General features: G+C 43.2%; 1 protein-coding gene across 2 annotated transcripts in view; it reads right to left on the bottom strand.

Annotated features, from left to right (window-relative positions):
* Positions 1–17,124, bottom strand: part of LOC126188128 (ubiquinone biosynthesis protein COQ4 homolog, mitochondrial) — a 104,045-nt gene that overhangs the window by 4,979 nt on the left and 81,942 nt on the right. For both annotated transcript variants that reach the window (XM_049929610.1, XM_049929619.1), the window contains one exon: positions 2,334–2,427. In XM_049929610.1, the coding sequence (XP_049785567.1) occupies positions 2,334–2,427 (94 nt within the window). The remainder of the gene's footprint in view (positions 1–2,333; positions 2,428–17,124) is intronic.

Below are 17,124 nucleotides of genomic sequence, written 5' to 3'. Positions count from 1 at the left end.
CCCCCCCCACCCCCCTCCCCCTTCTAACAGCCGTGTACCGCAAGTCTCTAGAGGAACGGAAGGTTCCAAATGATTGGAAAAGAGCACAGGTAGTCCCAGTCTTCAAGAAGGGTCGTCGAGCAGATGCGCAAAACTATAGACCTATATCTCTGACGTCGATCTGTTGTAGAATTTTAGAACATGTTTTTTGCTCGCATATCATGTCATTTCTGGAAACCCAGAATCTACTGTGTAGGAATGAACATGGATTCCGGAAACAGTGATCATGTGAGACCCAACTCGCTTTATTTGTTCATGAGACCCAGAAAATATTAGATACAGGCTCCCAGGTAGATGCCATTTTCCTTGACTTCTGAAAGGCTTTCGATACAGTTTCGCACTGTCGCCTGGTAAACAAACTAACAGCCTACGGAATATCAGACCAGCTGCGTGGCTGGATTGAAGAGTTTTTAGCAAACAGAATACAGCATGTTGTTCTCAATGGAGAGATGTCTAATGACATTAAAGTAACCTATGGCGTGCCACAGGGGAGTGTTATGGGACCATTGCTTTTCACAATATATATAAGTGACCTAGTAGATAGTGTCGGATGTTCCATGCAGCTTTTCGTGGATGATGCTGTAGTATACAGAGAAGTTGCAGTATTAGAAAATGGCAGCAAAATGCAGGAAGATCTGCAGCGGATAGGCACTTGGTGCAGGAAGTGGCAACTGACCCTTAACATAGACAAATGTAATGTATTGTGAATATATAGAAAGAAGGATCCTTTATTGTATGATTATATGGTAGCGGAACAAACACTGGTAGCAGTTACTGCTGTAAAATATCTGGAAGTATGTGTAAAAACGATATGCAGTGGAATGATCATATAAAATTAACTGTTGGTAAGGCAGGTGCCAGGTTGAGATTCATTGGGAGAGTCCTTAGAAAATGTAGTCCATCAACAAAGGAGGTGGCTTACAAAACACTCGTTCGACCTATACTTGAGTGTTGCTCATCAGTGTGGGATCCGTACCAGGTCAGGTTGACAGAGGAGATAGAGAAGATCCAAAGAAGAGCGGTGCATTTCGTCACAGGGTTATTTGGTAAGCGTGATAGTGTTACGGAGATGTTTAGCAAACTCAAGTGGCAGACTCTGCAAGAGAGGCGCTCTGCATTGCGATGTAGCTTGCTGTCCAGGTTTCGAGAGGGTGCCTTTCTGGATGAGGTATTGAATATATTGCTTCTCCCTACTTATACCTCCAGAGGAGATCACGAATGTAAAATTAGAGATATTCGAGCGTGCATGGAGGCTTTCCGGCTGTCGTTCTTCCTGCGAAAATACGCGACTGGAACAGGAAAGAGAGGTAATGACAGTGGCACGTAAAATGCCCTCCGCCACACACCATTGGGTGGCTTGCGGAGTATAAATGTAGATGTAGATGAATAGAATGGATAGTCTTGAAAACAGAACAGAAGATGAATATCTGCAAAGTAAAACAAGGGCAATGGAATGTACTCAAATTAAATCAGATATGCTGAGGGAATTTTACTAGGAAATGAGACACTAAATGTAGTAGATGAGTTTTGTTATTTGGGCTTCAAAATAATTGATGATGACCAAAGAAGAGAGGATATAAAAAAAAGCCTAGCAATAACAGTAAATGCATTTCTGAGAAACGGAAATTTGTTAACATCAAATATAAATTCCAGAGTTATGATGTCTTTTCTGAAGATATTTGCCAGGAAGTGAAAAATGGTTAATAAGCAGTCCAAAATATGTTTTTGAAATGTAATACTACAGAATGATGGTGAAGTTTAAACAGGTAGATCACATTACTATTGAGTTGGTACTGAATCAAACTGCGGAGAAAATAAATTTGTAGTACGACTTCACTAAACAAAGGGACTGGCAGACATGACACATACTGAGGAATAATCAGTTTGGTAATGAAGGGAACTGTGGGGATGAAATGGATGAGGGAAACAACTGACTACTATAAGCAGGTTCATGTGTTACACAGACAAGAATATGCTTACACAGGAAAGACGAGTGTGGAAGCAGCATCAAACCAGCCACCCAACTGAAGACCCCAACAATAGGCAGAATCACTGCCTGTGCTTACAGCTATCATCACACAATCTCCTTTACCAAGAAACTTTCCCAAATAGCATATATCAGAGATTGTATAACTGAGTCATGCAAATGCACTGGGAATTTAGTGGCTGGGAACGTGGTATTTATCATCCGATGACTTTTTGAATTTTGAAGGTTATTTTATAGTTATCTTGAGAATAACATTGTCAGTTTAATACTGTACAAAATCCACCATTAAAAATTAATTTATACTTACTTTGGGGCAAGGCGTATTGCTCCGAAAACAGCTCCCCCCACACACATAGGTAATTTGTTTTGTATTGCTTCTATCCACTTTACTGTCACTTCACCTGAAATATGTATAAAGAAGATTCATGTTATAGTGGAGATGAAGACAGAAAAAGGATTATTGATAGGGAAGGAAGTAAAGGTAACCAGATATGTTGAGGATGTATTGTTCAGCGAACAGTACTCACTCGAACTCGGGGCCTTAGTCTCGGTCTGGCACCCAGTTTTAATCTGCCAGGAAGTTTCATACCAGTGCACATTCTGCTGCAGAGTGAAAATCTCATTCTGGGAACAGTGCTCATTATATAAACAAGGAAGCAATGGCCCATACTTGTTCTTACTTCAGCTTTGCCTGTGCTGTTTAAACAATGAATCCACTTTCCCTTCAAGTTTTGCCTCAGGTTTTCAAGACAATATTTTTAATTGTGCTTTCTAGAGCATTTCAGTCCTGAAGTCAACAATTCAGTACTCACTGGACACTCATGTTCTTGAAACTATATTCATATTTTCCCATACACAAGACACTCCTTCTGTTTCAACAATCGAACAAATCACAATGCAGTGGTGTTCTATGCGGACACCATGAGTTTTACTGACTATTTATCCAGGAGCTACTTATATTACACTTCCAGAAAGTATCTAATCTGCAGTACTTGTTTGAACATGCATAAATTCATTTCACCAGAAGTAAATTACCTTGAGTGCTGCTGGAGTGTTTCGATCAACTTCCTCCACTGACCATGTGTGAGAACTCTGACCCACTTTCTTAAACAACAAGTATTTATCACTTAACAACAGGAAGGAAAAGGAAGATAAGTGTTTAACATCAAGTCAATAATAAGGTCATTATAGAGGGAAAACAAGCTCAGATTGGACAGGGAAATCATATTCTTGTCAATTACTTGTGTGATTTAGAGAAACCATGGAAAACCTACACAGGGAGGGGGTTTTGAACCACTGCCCTCCCAAATGTGAGTCCAGTGTCTTACCAACAAACTCATCTTACTCAGTCCCAATGCAATTGTCATATATATCCATTTCAACCAATATCACTAAAGATACCTGCCAATAAGTAACTCCAAGTTTCACTTATTCCAACAAATAATGTTGCAATGCTTCTGCTTAGTGACAACTGTGCTAGAATGAATCTTTTACACTGCACTGGACATGCACTTTCTTTTAAACTTTTTGTCAGATTAAAACTATGCGATGATCAAAACTCAGATCTAGAACCTTAGTTTTTGCGGGCAATGCCCTTACTGACAGAACTTCCTATGCAAGACTCAGGACCCGTCTTCATAATTTCCATACTGCCAGTACCACTATCCTACCTTCCAACACAGAGGCCCTCACATATATTCTGTTCAGCTAGAATTCCTGAAAGAAAGGCAATGTGATACACCCATTGTGCATAAACACAAAGCTTATGACAGTCATTATACAACAGTGTTGCCAATGAAATGGTATTTCAATGAAAGCCATCTAAATGTGTTACAAAGTCTGTGATAATGGAATTTAACACCAGGAAACATATTATGCATATGCAATGATTTTGAAAAAGAAAAAATTGGATAACATTCTTGCGAATCACAATTACATGTAGATTCCTCACTATGTAACCTGTCTAAAATCATATCTCTCATAAACATGATTATCAAACACTGTGAGGATATATAAGTTCTAAAAATTGCATATCAGGCATTGTTCTTATCAAATTTAAGCTATGCAGTAGAAATATCAAGTGCAACAATAGAAGCAAATGTAAACACATTACTAACACTGCAAAAAAAAGCTGATATAATTGTGGTGCAAAACCCAGTCATATATGTAACTTGTTTCCTGAATTCGGAGTGCTCGCCACTGTTAAGTTTATATATTTTAAAAGTAATATTGCTTCCACAAACAATAAAACCAAATTTAAAGTGTTACCTGTACCAACAATAGACTAGACTAAAAACAAAACACTGTACAAACACCTGAATAGCATTATACAAAAAACTATGGTACGCTGGGCTGAAGTTTGTAAATGTGCTACCTAGAAATCTCACAATTGTGACTGTGATTGTGATCTGCATTTGTTCCATAAATTACATTTTGTACAGCTTTGTACTTGTAACATAGGGCACCCTACTACCAAATTAAAAGGTCATCATAAACAAATTCTGACAGAAGATCCATTTTATTCACTAGTAAGAGCTCTTTCTTGTCATGCAAAATAAATAGAAATTTTATTTTTGCAGGTCTTTCGGTTTCATAGTATCAAGTAATCCAGAATTCTTTTTCGTTACTGAGGAAGCAACAGCTTTTTTTCTAAGTAGTGACTTTCGTTCCAATTACTAAGTTAAATTTAGTTGTCATAATAACAAACAGCATTAAGCAATATAGTAATAATTTATACTTAATACAGTGTAGAGATAAAGTTTCTGAGGGTTGTGTCTCTTTTGGTAACATACCCCAACAGTTCTTCTTCTTGATGGGATCTACAGGCCACAGTGAATGAATGAAAAATAGAACAGAAATAATTTAGGAGTAAGTGCAACAACTCACTGCATTATAGAGGAGTTGAGTTACTGACAGGCACATGAGCAAGACTGAAAACTTCACTAGCTTTCAGATGAATCATTTTTTGAACTATTTACACCTTAACACCTCTACATTCTGGTGAGTTCTTGCCTTTACTCCTAAATTATTTACATTCTGCCAGAATTTTCCATACCATAAAAATAGAATAAATGTTTTTCAGGCATATGCAATAAACAATAAATGCATATTACAAAAGGAGAACAACATAAAGAATGGGATGTAACACACTAACATGACACTGACATAAATAAAACATTGGAATTTTAATTAACAGTTTCAGTTTTCACAATATAGTCCATAATGGATGTACACTGCTTGCTATTAAAATTACTACACCAAGAAGAAATGCAGATGATAAATGGGTATTCATTGGACAAATATATTATACTAGAACTGACATGTGATTACATTTTCACGCAATTTGGGTGCATAGATCCTGAGAAATCAGTACCCAAAACAACCACTAAAAGGTTTCAGATAGATTATATAATGGTAAGACAGAGATTTAGGAACCAGATTTTAAATTGTAAGACATTTCCAGGGGCAGATGTGGACTCTGACCACAATCTATTGGTTATGAACTGTAGATTAAAACTGAAGAAACTGCATAAAGCTGGGAATTTAAGGTGATGGGACCTGGATAAACTGAAAGAACCAAAGGTTGTACAGAGTTTCACGGAAAGCATAAGGGAACAATTGACAGGAATGGGGGAAAGAAATACAGTAGAAGAAGAATGGGTAGCTTTGAGGAACAAAATAGTGAAGGCAGCAGAGGATCAAGTAGGTAAAAAGACAAGGGCTAGTAGAAATCCTTGGGTAACAGTGAGATATTGAATTTGATTGATGAAAGGAGAAAATACAAAAATGCGGTAAGTGAAGCAGGCAAAAAGGAATACAAACGTCTCAAAAATGAGATCGACAGGAAGTGCAAAATGGCTAAGCAGGGATGGCTAGAGGACAGATGTAAGGATGTAGAGGCTTATCTCACTAGGGGTAAGATAGATACTGCCTACAGGAAAATTAAAGAGACCTTTGGAGAAAAGAGAACCACTTCCATGAATATCAAGAGCTCAGATGGAAACCCAGTTCTAAGCAAAGAAGGGAAAGCAGAAAGGTGGAAGGAGCATATAGAGGGCCTACCTGTGTAGTTCTTGAGGACAATATTATGGAAATGGCAGAGGAGGTAGATGAAGATGAAATGGGAGATATGATACTGCGTGAACAGTTTGACAGAGCACTGAAAGACCTAAGTCAAAACAAGGCCCCGGGAGTAGACAACATTCCATTAGAGCTACTGACGGCCTAGGGAGAGCCAGGCCTAACAAAACTCTACCATCTGGTGAGCAAGATGTATGAGACAGGCGAAATTCCCTCAGACTTCAAGAAGAATATAGTAATTCCAATACCAAAGAAAGCAGGTGTTGACAGATATGAAAATTACCGAACAATCAGTTTAATAAGTCACAGCTGCAAAATACTAACGCAAATTCTTTACAGATGAATGGAAAAACTAGCAGAAGCCAACCTCGGGGAAGATCAGTTTGGATTCCGTAGAAATGTTGGAACACGTGAGGCAATACTGACCCTACGACTTATCTTAGAAGAAAGATTAAGGAAAGGCAAACCTACGTTTCTAGTATTTGTAGACTTAGAGAAAGCTTTAGACAATGTTGACTGGAATACTCTCTTTAAAATTCTGAAGGCGGCAGGGGTAAAATACAGGGAGCAAAACGCTATTTACAATTTGTACAGAAACCAGATGGCAGTTATAAGAGTCGAGGGACATGAAAGGGAAGCAGTGGTTGGGAAGGGAGTGAGACAAGGTTGTAGCCTCTCCCCGATGCTATTCAATCTGTATATTGAGCAAGCAGTAAAGGAAACTAAAGAAAAGTTCGGAGTAGGTATTAAAATCCATGGAGAAGAAATAAAAACCTTGAGGTTTGCCAATGACATTGTAATTCTGTCAGAGACAGCAAAGGACTTGGAAGAGCAGTTGAACGGAATGGACAGTGTCTTGAAAGGAGGATATAAGATGAACATCAACAAAAGCAAAGCGAGGATAATGGAATGTAGTCGAATTAAATCTGGTGATGCTGAGGGATTTAGATTAGGAAATGAGACACTTAAATTAGTAAAGGAGTGTTGCTATTTGGGGAGCAAAATAACTGATGATGGTCGAAGTAAAGAGTATATAAAATGGAGACTGGCAAAGGCAATGGAAGCGTTTCTGAAGAAGAGAAATTTGTTAACATCGAGTATTGATTTAAGTGTCAGGAAGTCGTTTCTGAAAGTATTTGTATGGAGTGTAGCCATGTATGGAAGTGAAACATGGACGATAAATAGTTTGGACAAGAAGAGAATAGAATCTTTCGAAATGTGGTGCTACAGAAGAATTCTGAAGATTAGATGGGTAGATCACATAACTAATGAGGAGGTATTGAATAGAATTGGGGAGAAGAGGAGTTTGTGGCACAGTTTGACTAGAAGAAGGGATCGGTTGGTAGGACATGTTCTGAGGCATCAAGGGATCACCAATTTGGTACTGGAGGGCAGCGTGGAGGGTAAAAATCATAGAGGGAGACCAAGAGATTAGTACACTAAGCAGATTCAGAAGGATGTAGGCTGCAGTAGGTACTGGGAGATGAAGAAGCTTGCACAGGATGGGGTAGCATGGAGAGCTGCATCAAACCAGTCTCAGGAGTGAAAACCACAACAATAACAACAACCTCTGGCCATAATAACGGCCTTGACATGCCTGGGCATTGAGTCGAACAGAGCTAGGATTGCGTGTACAGGTACAGCTGCCCATGCAGCTTCAACACCATACCACAGTTCATCAAGAGTAGTGACTGGCATATTGTGACGAGCCAGTTGCTCGGCCACCATTGACCAGACATTTTCAATTGGTGAGAGATCTGGAGAATGTGCTGGCCAGGGCAGCAGTCAATCATTTTCTGTATCCAGAAAGACCCGTACAGGACCTGCAACATGCGGTCATCGTGCATTATCCTGCTGAAATGTAGGGTTTTGCACGGATCGAATGAAGGGTAGAGCCACGGGTCGTAACACATCTGAAATGTAACGTTCACTGTTCAAAGTGCCATCAATGCGAACAAGAGGTGATCGAGACGTGTAACCAATGGCACCCCATACCATCACGCTGGGTGATACGCCTGTATGGCAATGACGAATACACGCTTCCAATGTGCGTTCATTGCGATGTCGCCAAACACGGATGCGACCATCATGATGCTGTAAACAGAACCTAGATTCATCCGAAAAAATGACGTTTTGCCATTTGTGCACCCAGGTTCGTTGTTGAGTACACCGTTGCAGGCACTCCTGTCTGTGATGTAGCATCACGGGTAACTGCAGCCATGGTCTCCGAGCTGATAGTACATGCTGCTGCAAACATCTTCGAACTGTTCGTGCAGATGGTTGTTGTCTTGCAAACATCCCCATCTGTTGACTCAGGGATCGAGACGTGGCTGCACGATCCATTACAGCCATACAAATAAGATGCCTGTCATCTCGACTGCTAGTGATACAAGGCCGTTGGGATCCAGCACGGCGTTCCGTATTACCCTCCTGAACCCACCGATTCCATATTCTGCTAACAGTCATTGGATCTCGACCAACATGAGCAGCAAAGTTGCGATACAATAAACCGCAATCACGATAGGCTACAATCCGACCTTTATCAAAGTCAGAAACGTGATGGTATGCATTTCTCCTCCTTACACGAGGCATCACAACAACGTTTCACCAGGCAATGTTGGTCAACTGCTGTTTGTGTATGAGAAATCGGTTGGAAACTTTCCTCATGTCAGCATGTTGTAGGTGTCGTCACCAGCACCAACCTTGTGTGAATGCTCTGTAAATCTAATCATTTGCATATCACAGCATCTTCTTTCTGTTGGTTAAATTTCGCGTCTGTAGCACGTCATCTTCGTGGTGTAGTAATTTTAATAGCCAGTAGTGTAATTAATGAATAAAACATGGTTGCACTGAAGATAACTGCCATTAGTGAACACATTAGGAAAATACCAAATGAGTAGTTTCAAGGAAAGGACATTGATAGATATGATAAACATTCAATAAGTAATGCAACACTTTTTTTTCTCTGCCAATTTTGGCTGGAAAAAAAATGCAGAATTTGTTGTAGGACATCAAGGAATATTCCCCTATAGCTTCATGAAGTTCCAATAGGTGGCAGTGCTATACTTAGCCTTCAAAATGGCGCCTGTAATGGAGGTGCATTCCAAGGAGAGAGCTGTGATTGAGTTTCTTTTTGCAGAAAACCAGAGCATCATAGATATTCATAGACACTTACAGAATGTCTACAGAGACCTGACAGTGAACAAAAACACAGTGAGTCATTGTGTGAGGCATCTGTCATCATCACAATAAGGTCCCCAAATTAATCTGATCTCCCACATGCCAGATAGTTGCACAGAGCTGTGACTCCTGAAATGTTGGAATGTGCAATCACTCTCATTCGAGGTGGTTGATGGATTACAATCAAACACCTTGCTGCATGTCTAGATGTCTGTGTCGGTAGTGCTGACACACTCGTCCACCAATTGGGATACTAAAAGATGTTTACCCACTGGTACCTAACACAGCACCATAAAGAGCAATGAAGGGCCATTTGTGTGGAGTTGCCTTCACATTACTCAGCTTATCTTCACAATTTTCTGTTGAAAATCATTACATGTGATGAAACATGGGTTCATTATATAGAACTGGAAACAAGACAGCAATCCATGGAGTAGCTCCATATCACCTTTCCTCCGAAAAAAAAGTTCAAAGCCACACCCTCAGCCAGTAAACTCATGGCGTCTATTCTGTTTCATCAAACAATTGTCAACTTTGTAGTACATTGAGCTTCACTCTGGATATTGAACCCCCCAGGGGCTCAGCATTCATTTGCTGGGTACGGGCTTGGCGACCCCGGGGTTCCTGAGCTGGGGACTGGTAAGCGCCACCAGTCCCCCATCACCGTAAGCTCTGAGCATACTTCAGCGACCACCGTGCGGCGCGGCGGTGGAACGTTGTGTGTCTCAGGGAATGGGGATCTTGGCTCGACCGCCCGGATCGCGAGGATGGAATAAACCTCTATAAAAAAACCCTCAATCTCAAGGTGTGCTGCGCGCTGATGAGATGCATGGCTGTTGAGGTGGAACAGTCGATAGCGGGCAACCTCTGGGGAACCTGCCGCACCTCAGTTGTATAAGGCTTACCTAGGCACGCGGGGCTCTGTCTGGTGGACTTCTAGTTCCCTAGCTGCTCGTGGGACCGAGATGGATCCTTTGAAATCCTCTTTTCTTCCTCCCAGCGGAAAGGGTGGGCCGCTGGAAGGTTCTAACACCCAGTCTCTTAAGAGGGCCCGTGCAGTCAGTCCCCCTGACTCCGGCGCTTCTTTGAACAGTCCAGTCTTAGGTAACAGAATGCATTCTGGTAATCCGAATGTGTTTCTCATTGTGAAACGGAAGGAGGGTAGTTTCGAGAAGGTTTCGCCCTTCTATATACAAAAGGGATTGGAGGGAATCTGTGGCTCCTTAAAATCGGTGAAGCGCTTACGTAATGGGACCTTGCTAGTGGAAACTTCCACTTCCCAGCAAGCAACTAACCTCCAATCTGCTAAAAGCCTTGGAGAGTATGCCATAGACACTGAACTGCACAGCACCTTGAACTACAGCAAAGGTGTTGTGACATGCCGGGATCTAGTTGACATTCCCAAGGAAGAACTGCAACGTGAGTGGGCTCCAGAAGGTATCGTTGATGTCCAACACATAATGAAGAGGGTTGATGGCACTCTTGTCAAATCCGACTCCTTTATTCTGACCTTCAGTAGCACAAAGCTTCCTGAACATGTTAAAGCTGGCTTCCTTCGCCTTAGTGTGAGGCCTTATTTCCCGACCCCAATGCGCTGTTTCAAATGCCAGCGTTTTGGTCATACCGCCTTAGGCTGTAAAGGCGAAGCGACTTGTGGAAACTGTGGTCAGGCTGCTCATGAAGGAGTTGGTTGCTCGTCTCCGGCTAAATGTATTAATTGCTCTGGGAACCACCCTGTTTGGAGTAGGGACTGCCGAATATTTTTAGAGGAACGCAAGGTCCAGGAAATAAAAACAACCAAACGTATCCCCTATGGTGAGGCCAAGAAGATCTATAAGTCGATGCAACCTCCCACATTTGCTACATCTTTTGCATCCCTGGTTCAGAAGCCTACTCCAAAAGTTGATGCCTCAACGCAGACTGAGGTGGTGAGTGTTGGCACTAACACCTGCAGCTGTCAGTGCACTTGCAACGCAGCCAGTGTTTCAGAGCCAGTAGCGCCTACTCGAACGGCAGACAAAGGTACAGTGGCGAACTTGGGCCAGGCCCTGGCGCCTCCAACAGCTGAGGCTGTTCCCAAGCCCAGTGCGCCAATTACCACACCCACATCGGCTCCCCCAAAATCCACCAAACCACAGAAAGCTATTGTACAGCAGCAACAGCGCGTCAAATCCCGTGGTAAACCATCTGACCATGCGGATGTTGTTTTAGGTGAGGCTTCATCTGACTCTTCCCCAGAGTTGATGGAGTACGATGTATGTGTGGGGCAATCATCTCGTCCCACGCCTGCCCTTCCACCTGCTGCGGTCTCCCCGCCCCGTCGGAGAGACAGGATGAAGGTGCTACCCCCAACATAGATGGCTTCCATACTCCAGTGGAACTTGCAAGGGTTCAGGACGCATGTGGAGGAACTTCGTCTACTCTCTCAGGGTAGACCACTGTGTCTCTGTCTCCAGGAGACGTATTTCCATCCATCATACTCCCCTGAGATACGAGGCTACACACTCCACAAAAAGGACGACCTGCGTGGAGAGAGAGCTAGAGGAGGCGTAGGTATTTTCGTCAGGACGGACTACCACTCCTCGCCTCTCTCACTTATGACGACTTTACAGGCCGGCGCTGTGTCCATGCACGTGCGTCATCCATTGACTGTATGTTCACTTTACTTGCCCCCAAATGATGCTCTTGATGAAGCGGCCCTCACTGACCTTCTTACCCAGCTCCCCCAGCCATTCATTATTTGTGGTGATTTTAATGCCCACAATGTGCTTTGGGGCTCTGCAATTACCTGCCCCAGGGGTAGAGCAATTGAGAGGCTTCTCCTGTCATCCTGTGCCTACTTGCTTAATGGAGGAAAGAGTACTCATTTCTCCACAACGACTGGGTCGTTCTCTGCCATTGATCTCTCGCTTTGCTCTCCAGTTCTTGCCGCCAGTGCTCACTGGGAAGTGGTCGCTGACTTGCACGGCAGTGATCATTTCCCAATCTGGATTCACCTGCCAGATGGCGTGGGCCCCGAAAGGAGACCACCACGATGGGTCCTCAGTGGAGCTGACTGGACACTTTATAGCCAATTGGCCCAATTCGAACACTGTGTGATGTTGAGGTGTGGGTGGATCACATCACCAAAATGGTCCACCACGCCGCTGCAGCATCCATTCCACAGTCCACAGGCCACCGGAAGAGGCCACCTGTGCCTTGGTGGAGTGCCGAATGCCGCTCTGCAATCAGGACGAGGCGTGCAGCTCTGCGTCGGTTCAAGTGTCGGCCGACTGCTGAGAATCTTGCAGCCTTTCGGGTGGCGAGGGCAAGATGTCGCCGCGTTATTCGTGAGAGCAAGAAGAGGTCATGGCAACAGTTCCTGAACACCATTAATCGTTCCACCAAAAGTTCCATTGTGTGGGACACCATCAGGAGAATTTCTGGCAGAGGAGGGAAGTGTCCCATAGCTGCTGTAATGAATAATGGCACTCTCCATACGGATCCGCGAGACATTGCCCAGACTATGGCAGCGTATTTCACCACAGTTACTGCAACAACCAGTCAGGATCCAGGTTTCCAGCGCCATAGAGCCGTTGCTAAGAGATGTAGTCTGGACTTCCATTCCACCTCTCATGAAGTTTACAACTGCAAATTTTCTATGTGGGAGCTGGATTCTGCATTGTCTGGAGCTCGTGACACATCCCCTGGCCACGACAGGATCCATTACAGTATGCTATGGCACCTCACATTGCGCAACAAAGAAATCCTCCTCGCACTTTTTAATGCCATTTGGGCGTCGGGTCACTTTCCTGACGCGTGGCGTGAGGCAGTTTTAATCCCTTTTTTAAAACCTGGGAAAGACCGCACAAGCCCAAGTAGCTACCGTAGTATTGCCCTCACTAGTTGCATAGGGAAGACCTTGGAGCGGATGGTCAACTGCCGCCTTGTCTGGATGTTAGAATCCCGGCAACTCCTTAGTCGCTTTCAGTGTGGGTTCAGGAGGTTTCGTTCCACCTTCGATAACCTTGCCCTCCTGGAGGCGGCTATACAACAGGCTTTCCTACGCCGTCACCACCTTCTAGGTGTATTTTTCGACATCGAGAAGGCCTACGATACTACTTGGAGGCGTCTCATCCTGGAGCAGCTTCACGAATGGGGTTTTCGTGGTTGTCTTCCTCTTTTTATTCAGTCTTTCCTCTTGCCACGATATTTTAGATACCGGATTGGTGACGTCCTGTCTGATCGCTTTGAGCAGGAGAACGGTGTCCCTCAGGGTAGCGTTTTAAGTGTGACTCTCTTTGCCATCGCTATTAATAGCATTACGTCCATAGTGAAAAGTCCTGTCCAGTGTTCTTTGTTTGTGGACGATTTCTCTTTGTTTTGCTCTTCTTCAAGCCTTGCAACGACAACTCGTCAGTTGCAACTTACGATTAGGCGTTTGGATGACTGGGTGCAGAAGAGTGGTTTTAAGTTTTCCACCGAGAAGTCTGTATGTGTTCTTTTTAATCGTTCTCGTTCGATTTTAACCTTTCCTGAGTTGAGGATGAGGGACACTATACTTACCTTTAAAGACACGGTGAGATTTCTGGGGCTCATTTTTGACTCGAAGCTCACGTGGTTACCTCATCTTAAAGACCTGAAACGGCGGTCACTTAAGGCTGTAAGTATTTTAAAATGTCTTAGCCACAGTACATGGGGAGCTGACAGGACTTGTCTGCTCCAGTTTTACAGGGCGTTTGTGCGATCTCGGCTCGATTATGGGTGCACGGTGTATGGGTCTGCGAGGCCTTCTTACTTAAAGTTGTTGGATGTTGTGCACCATGAAGGGCTTCGGTTGGCCACTGGGGCATTCCGAACTAGCCCCATACCAAGCCTCTGTGCAGAGGCTGGTGAACCGCCACTTCATATGCGGCGACGGCTACTTACAGTGCGCCAGGCGTATAAAACTTTGTCCACACCATACACCCCTGTATACCATACCGTTGCTCAGCCTCCTCTGGCACGATTGTTTCATAACCGGCAACGTGCGACGCAGCCCTATGGGATTCGCGCACAGGATTGCCTCGGTGCGATGTCTATGGCTGGTCTTCATGTTTTACGTCGCGGTTGGAGCAGATCTCCACCTTGGCTCCTCCGGAGACCCAAACTTATTTTAGATTTGACTAATTTTAAGAAAGCTGGCACACCAAATTTTATGTTCCAATCTCTGTTTTTTAACATTTTAGATGTGCATCATGGTTTCACTGTCGTTTATACTGATGGCTCCAAACAGGAGACTTTCCTTGGCTGTTCTGTGGTGTTCCCTGATCATGTTACCCGGATTCGCCTCCCTGCTGAATATACCATTTTCGCAGCGGAGCTCCATGCGATCCTGAAGGCACTGGAGCAGATGCATCGTGTTCGGGGCGATCGATTTCTTCTCTGCTCCGATTCTCTTAGTGCCTTGCAATCACTGCAGAACTTATACCCGACTGAGGAGATGGTCCAGCTGATACATGACCAACTGTACTTGCTCCAACGGCGGGGTAAAGAGGTATCCTTCTGCTGGGTGCCTGGTCATGTCGGCATATTGGGCAATGAACAGGCTGATCGGGCTGCCAAGGAGGCCTGCAGAGAGCAGGATGTGGTCCAGTGTCCTATCCCCTTGCAGTCAGTCATCGCTGCACTCCACAGGAAGTGCATGGAGTTGTGGGAGGACGAATGGCTGGCGGTGACGGCCAATAAACTGCGGTTGGTAAAGTCAACCACTCGGCCGTGGCGTTCCTCCTGCCGGCTGCTCAGGCGGGAAGAGGTGGCGCTCACACGTCTTCGGACTGGGCACTGTCCTCTGACACATAGCTATTTATTACGGCGGGAGGATCCTCCGTTTTGTGATGCTTGTGGTGTGCACATCTCTGTCCGGCACATTTTAACAGACTGCATTTTATACCGTGATGCAAGGGCAGAAGCACAAGTTGATGGGGATCTGCCTTGTGTTTTAGCTAACGATGAGACGTGTGTGTCTAGGGTTTTTAAGTTTTGTGATGCGTCTGGACTCTGGCCTAAACTTTTAGGCTGGAGGTGTTATTGTATTGCAGAGTGGCTGACTCCTCCCTTTTTTCCTTGCGGTCAGCCAGCCACTTCCATCTGCTACATTGTTTTAGCACCCTCTACCTTTTTCTTCCCGTGTTGTCCATGTTTTACTGCTGACGCCCTGCTTCATCCCACGCTTCGGTGTGGGTGAGCACATGTTTTTCAATGACTGTTCCCCGAGTTTTCTGTTCTGTTATATGTAAATGTTCTGAGTTTTTTTTCTTGACACCCGTCTCACTATGATACTGAACGGGCGCTGAAGACCTTGCTGTCGTGCGCCCACACAACCCTTATACTACTACTACTACTACTACTACTACTACTGGATATTGAAGAAATTACTTCAATGTGTTCATCACCACAAAAATGCAAACAAACTGCTCCTTCTCTGTGACAATGCAAGGCCTCACACAGATCTGCGCACGTGAGAGGTGGTCAGAAAACTTCTCTGGACTTTTCTTCCTCATCCACCCTACAGCCCAGACCTCACACCTTCAGACTTCCATCTGTGTGGCCCAATGAAGGATGCACTCCATAGGAAGCAGTACATGGATGATGGGAAGGCTACTGAAGCTACAAGACATTGGCTCCAACATTGACCAGTAGAGTGGTACCCTGCAGGTATACAGGCCCTCCCAGTAAGTTGGCATAAGGCAGTCACATCAAACAGAGATTATGTTGAAAAATAGAGTTTTGTAGCCAAAAGAATGGGGAATAATATGGTGGATTGGAATCCTGAATAAAACCAACCTGCTTTCAGAAAAAGAAGTGCTGCATTACTCATGGAACACCCCTCATACATGTAAGTAAGCAATATGCTAAACACCAAAGAAGTTAAGAGAAGAAAATAAAATGCTGCATTATTATATAAACAAACTAATTAAGAGAACAAATAAATGTAGAAACATAGAATGAAGAGGTGAGTAAACATAGAACAATTTGCAGTGAGGCATCTGAAAGTGAACTCTCTGTATTTCGCAAACAAAATAATAAACATGAAGGCTCACAAGAAAGAAACTGTATTTTTAACACATGCTGTTTCTTACACTTAACTATGGTGTAAGGAAAGTTTACACTCATGAACTGAAAGAAATGACATTGATTTTTAGGACATTGGACTTTAGTAATGGTAATTTAGAAGAATTTAACATGATAGTCATACCTTCACAGCCTGCAGAGATTAAACAGAGCAGTCACCATAATTGGAAGAATGTCTTTAATTAACAATGTTTAATTTAATCCTGAAATGTATGACTTACAAACATTGTGTCATATCTTATATACTCAATATCAAGACTAAGCAGCATTTAGTCTTCCCTAATCAGTTTCATGTATATCTGTATCCAAAAACTACAAAGTCTTTCATACTTTTTCTTGTATTAATTTTTTTGCTGAAACTTTATATCTTTATAATCACTGTTGCCTCAATGTAGTAAATACGTGACAGTAAAAAAATGATAATAGAAATCCCTGTTTACTTGAAAGTCAAATATTTTGTACGTGGAGAGTGTGTCTAAACACTGTTAAAAGGTATGTTCTACCCTAAAACAACCTTTTCTATTAGTGTTTCATGTTAGGATGGAAGTTGAGATTTTTAAGTCTGTTTAAAACCTGTACACATTAATATTTGAAAGAAAACTTTAAGTGTATATATTTTTTCTGTGAATGTTTCCCGCAGCAATTTAAAATCACCTAAATTTGCTGCACTGTTACAACATCCTGATTTAGATGTTCATGGTTTCCCTAATTCATTCCAGGAAAATAAATGGTTCTCTTATTTTCAA

The sequence above is a fragment of the Schistocerca cancellata genome, chromosome 1 (assembly GCF_023864275.1).
Source record: "Schistocerca cancellata isolate TAMUIC-IGC-003103 chromosome 1, iqSchCanc2.1, whole genome shotgun sequence".
Taxonomy (NCBI): Eukaryota; Metazoa; Arthropoda; class Insecta; order Orthoptera; family Acrididae; genus Schistocerca; species Schistocerca cancellata.
This window is presented reverse-complemented; position numbering and strand designations above follow the sequence as displayed.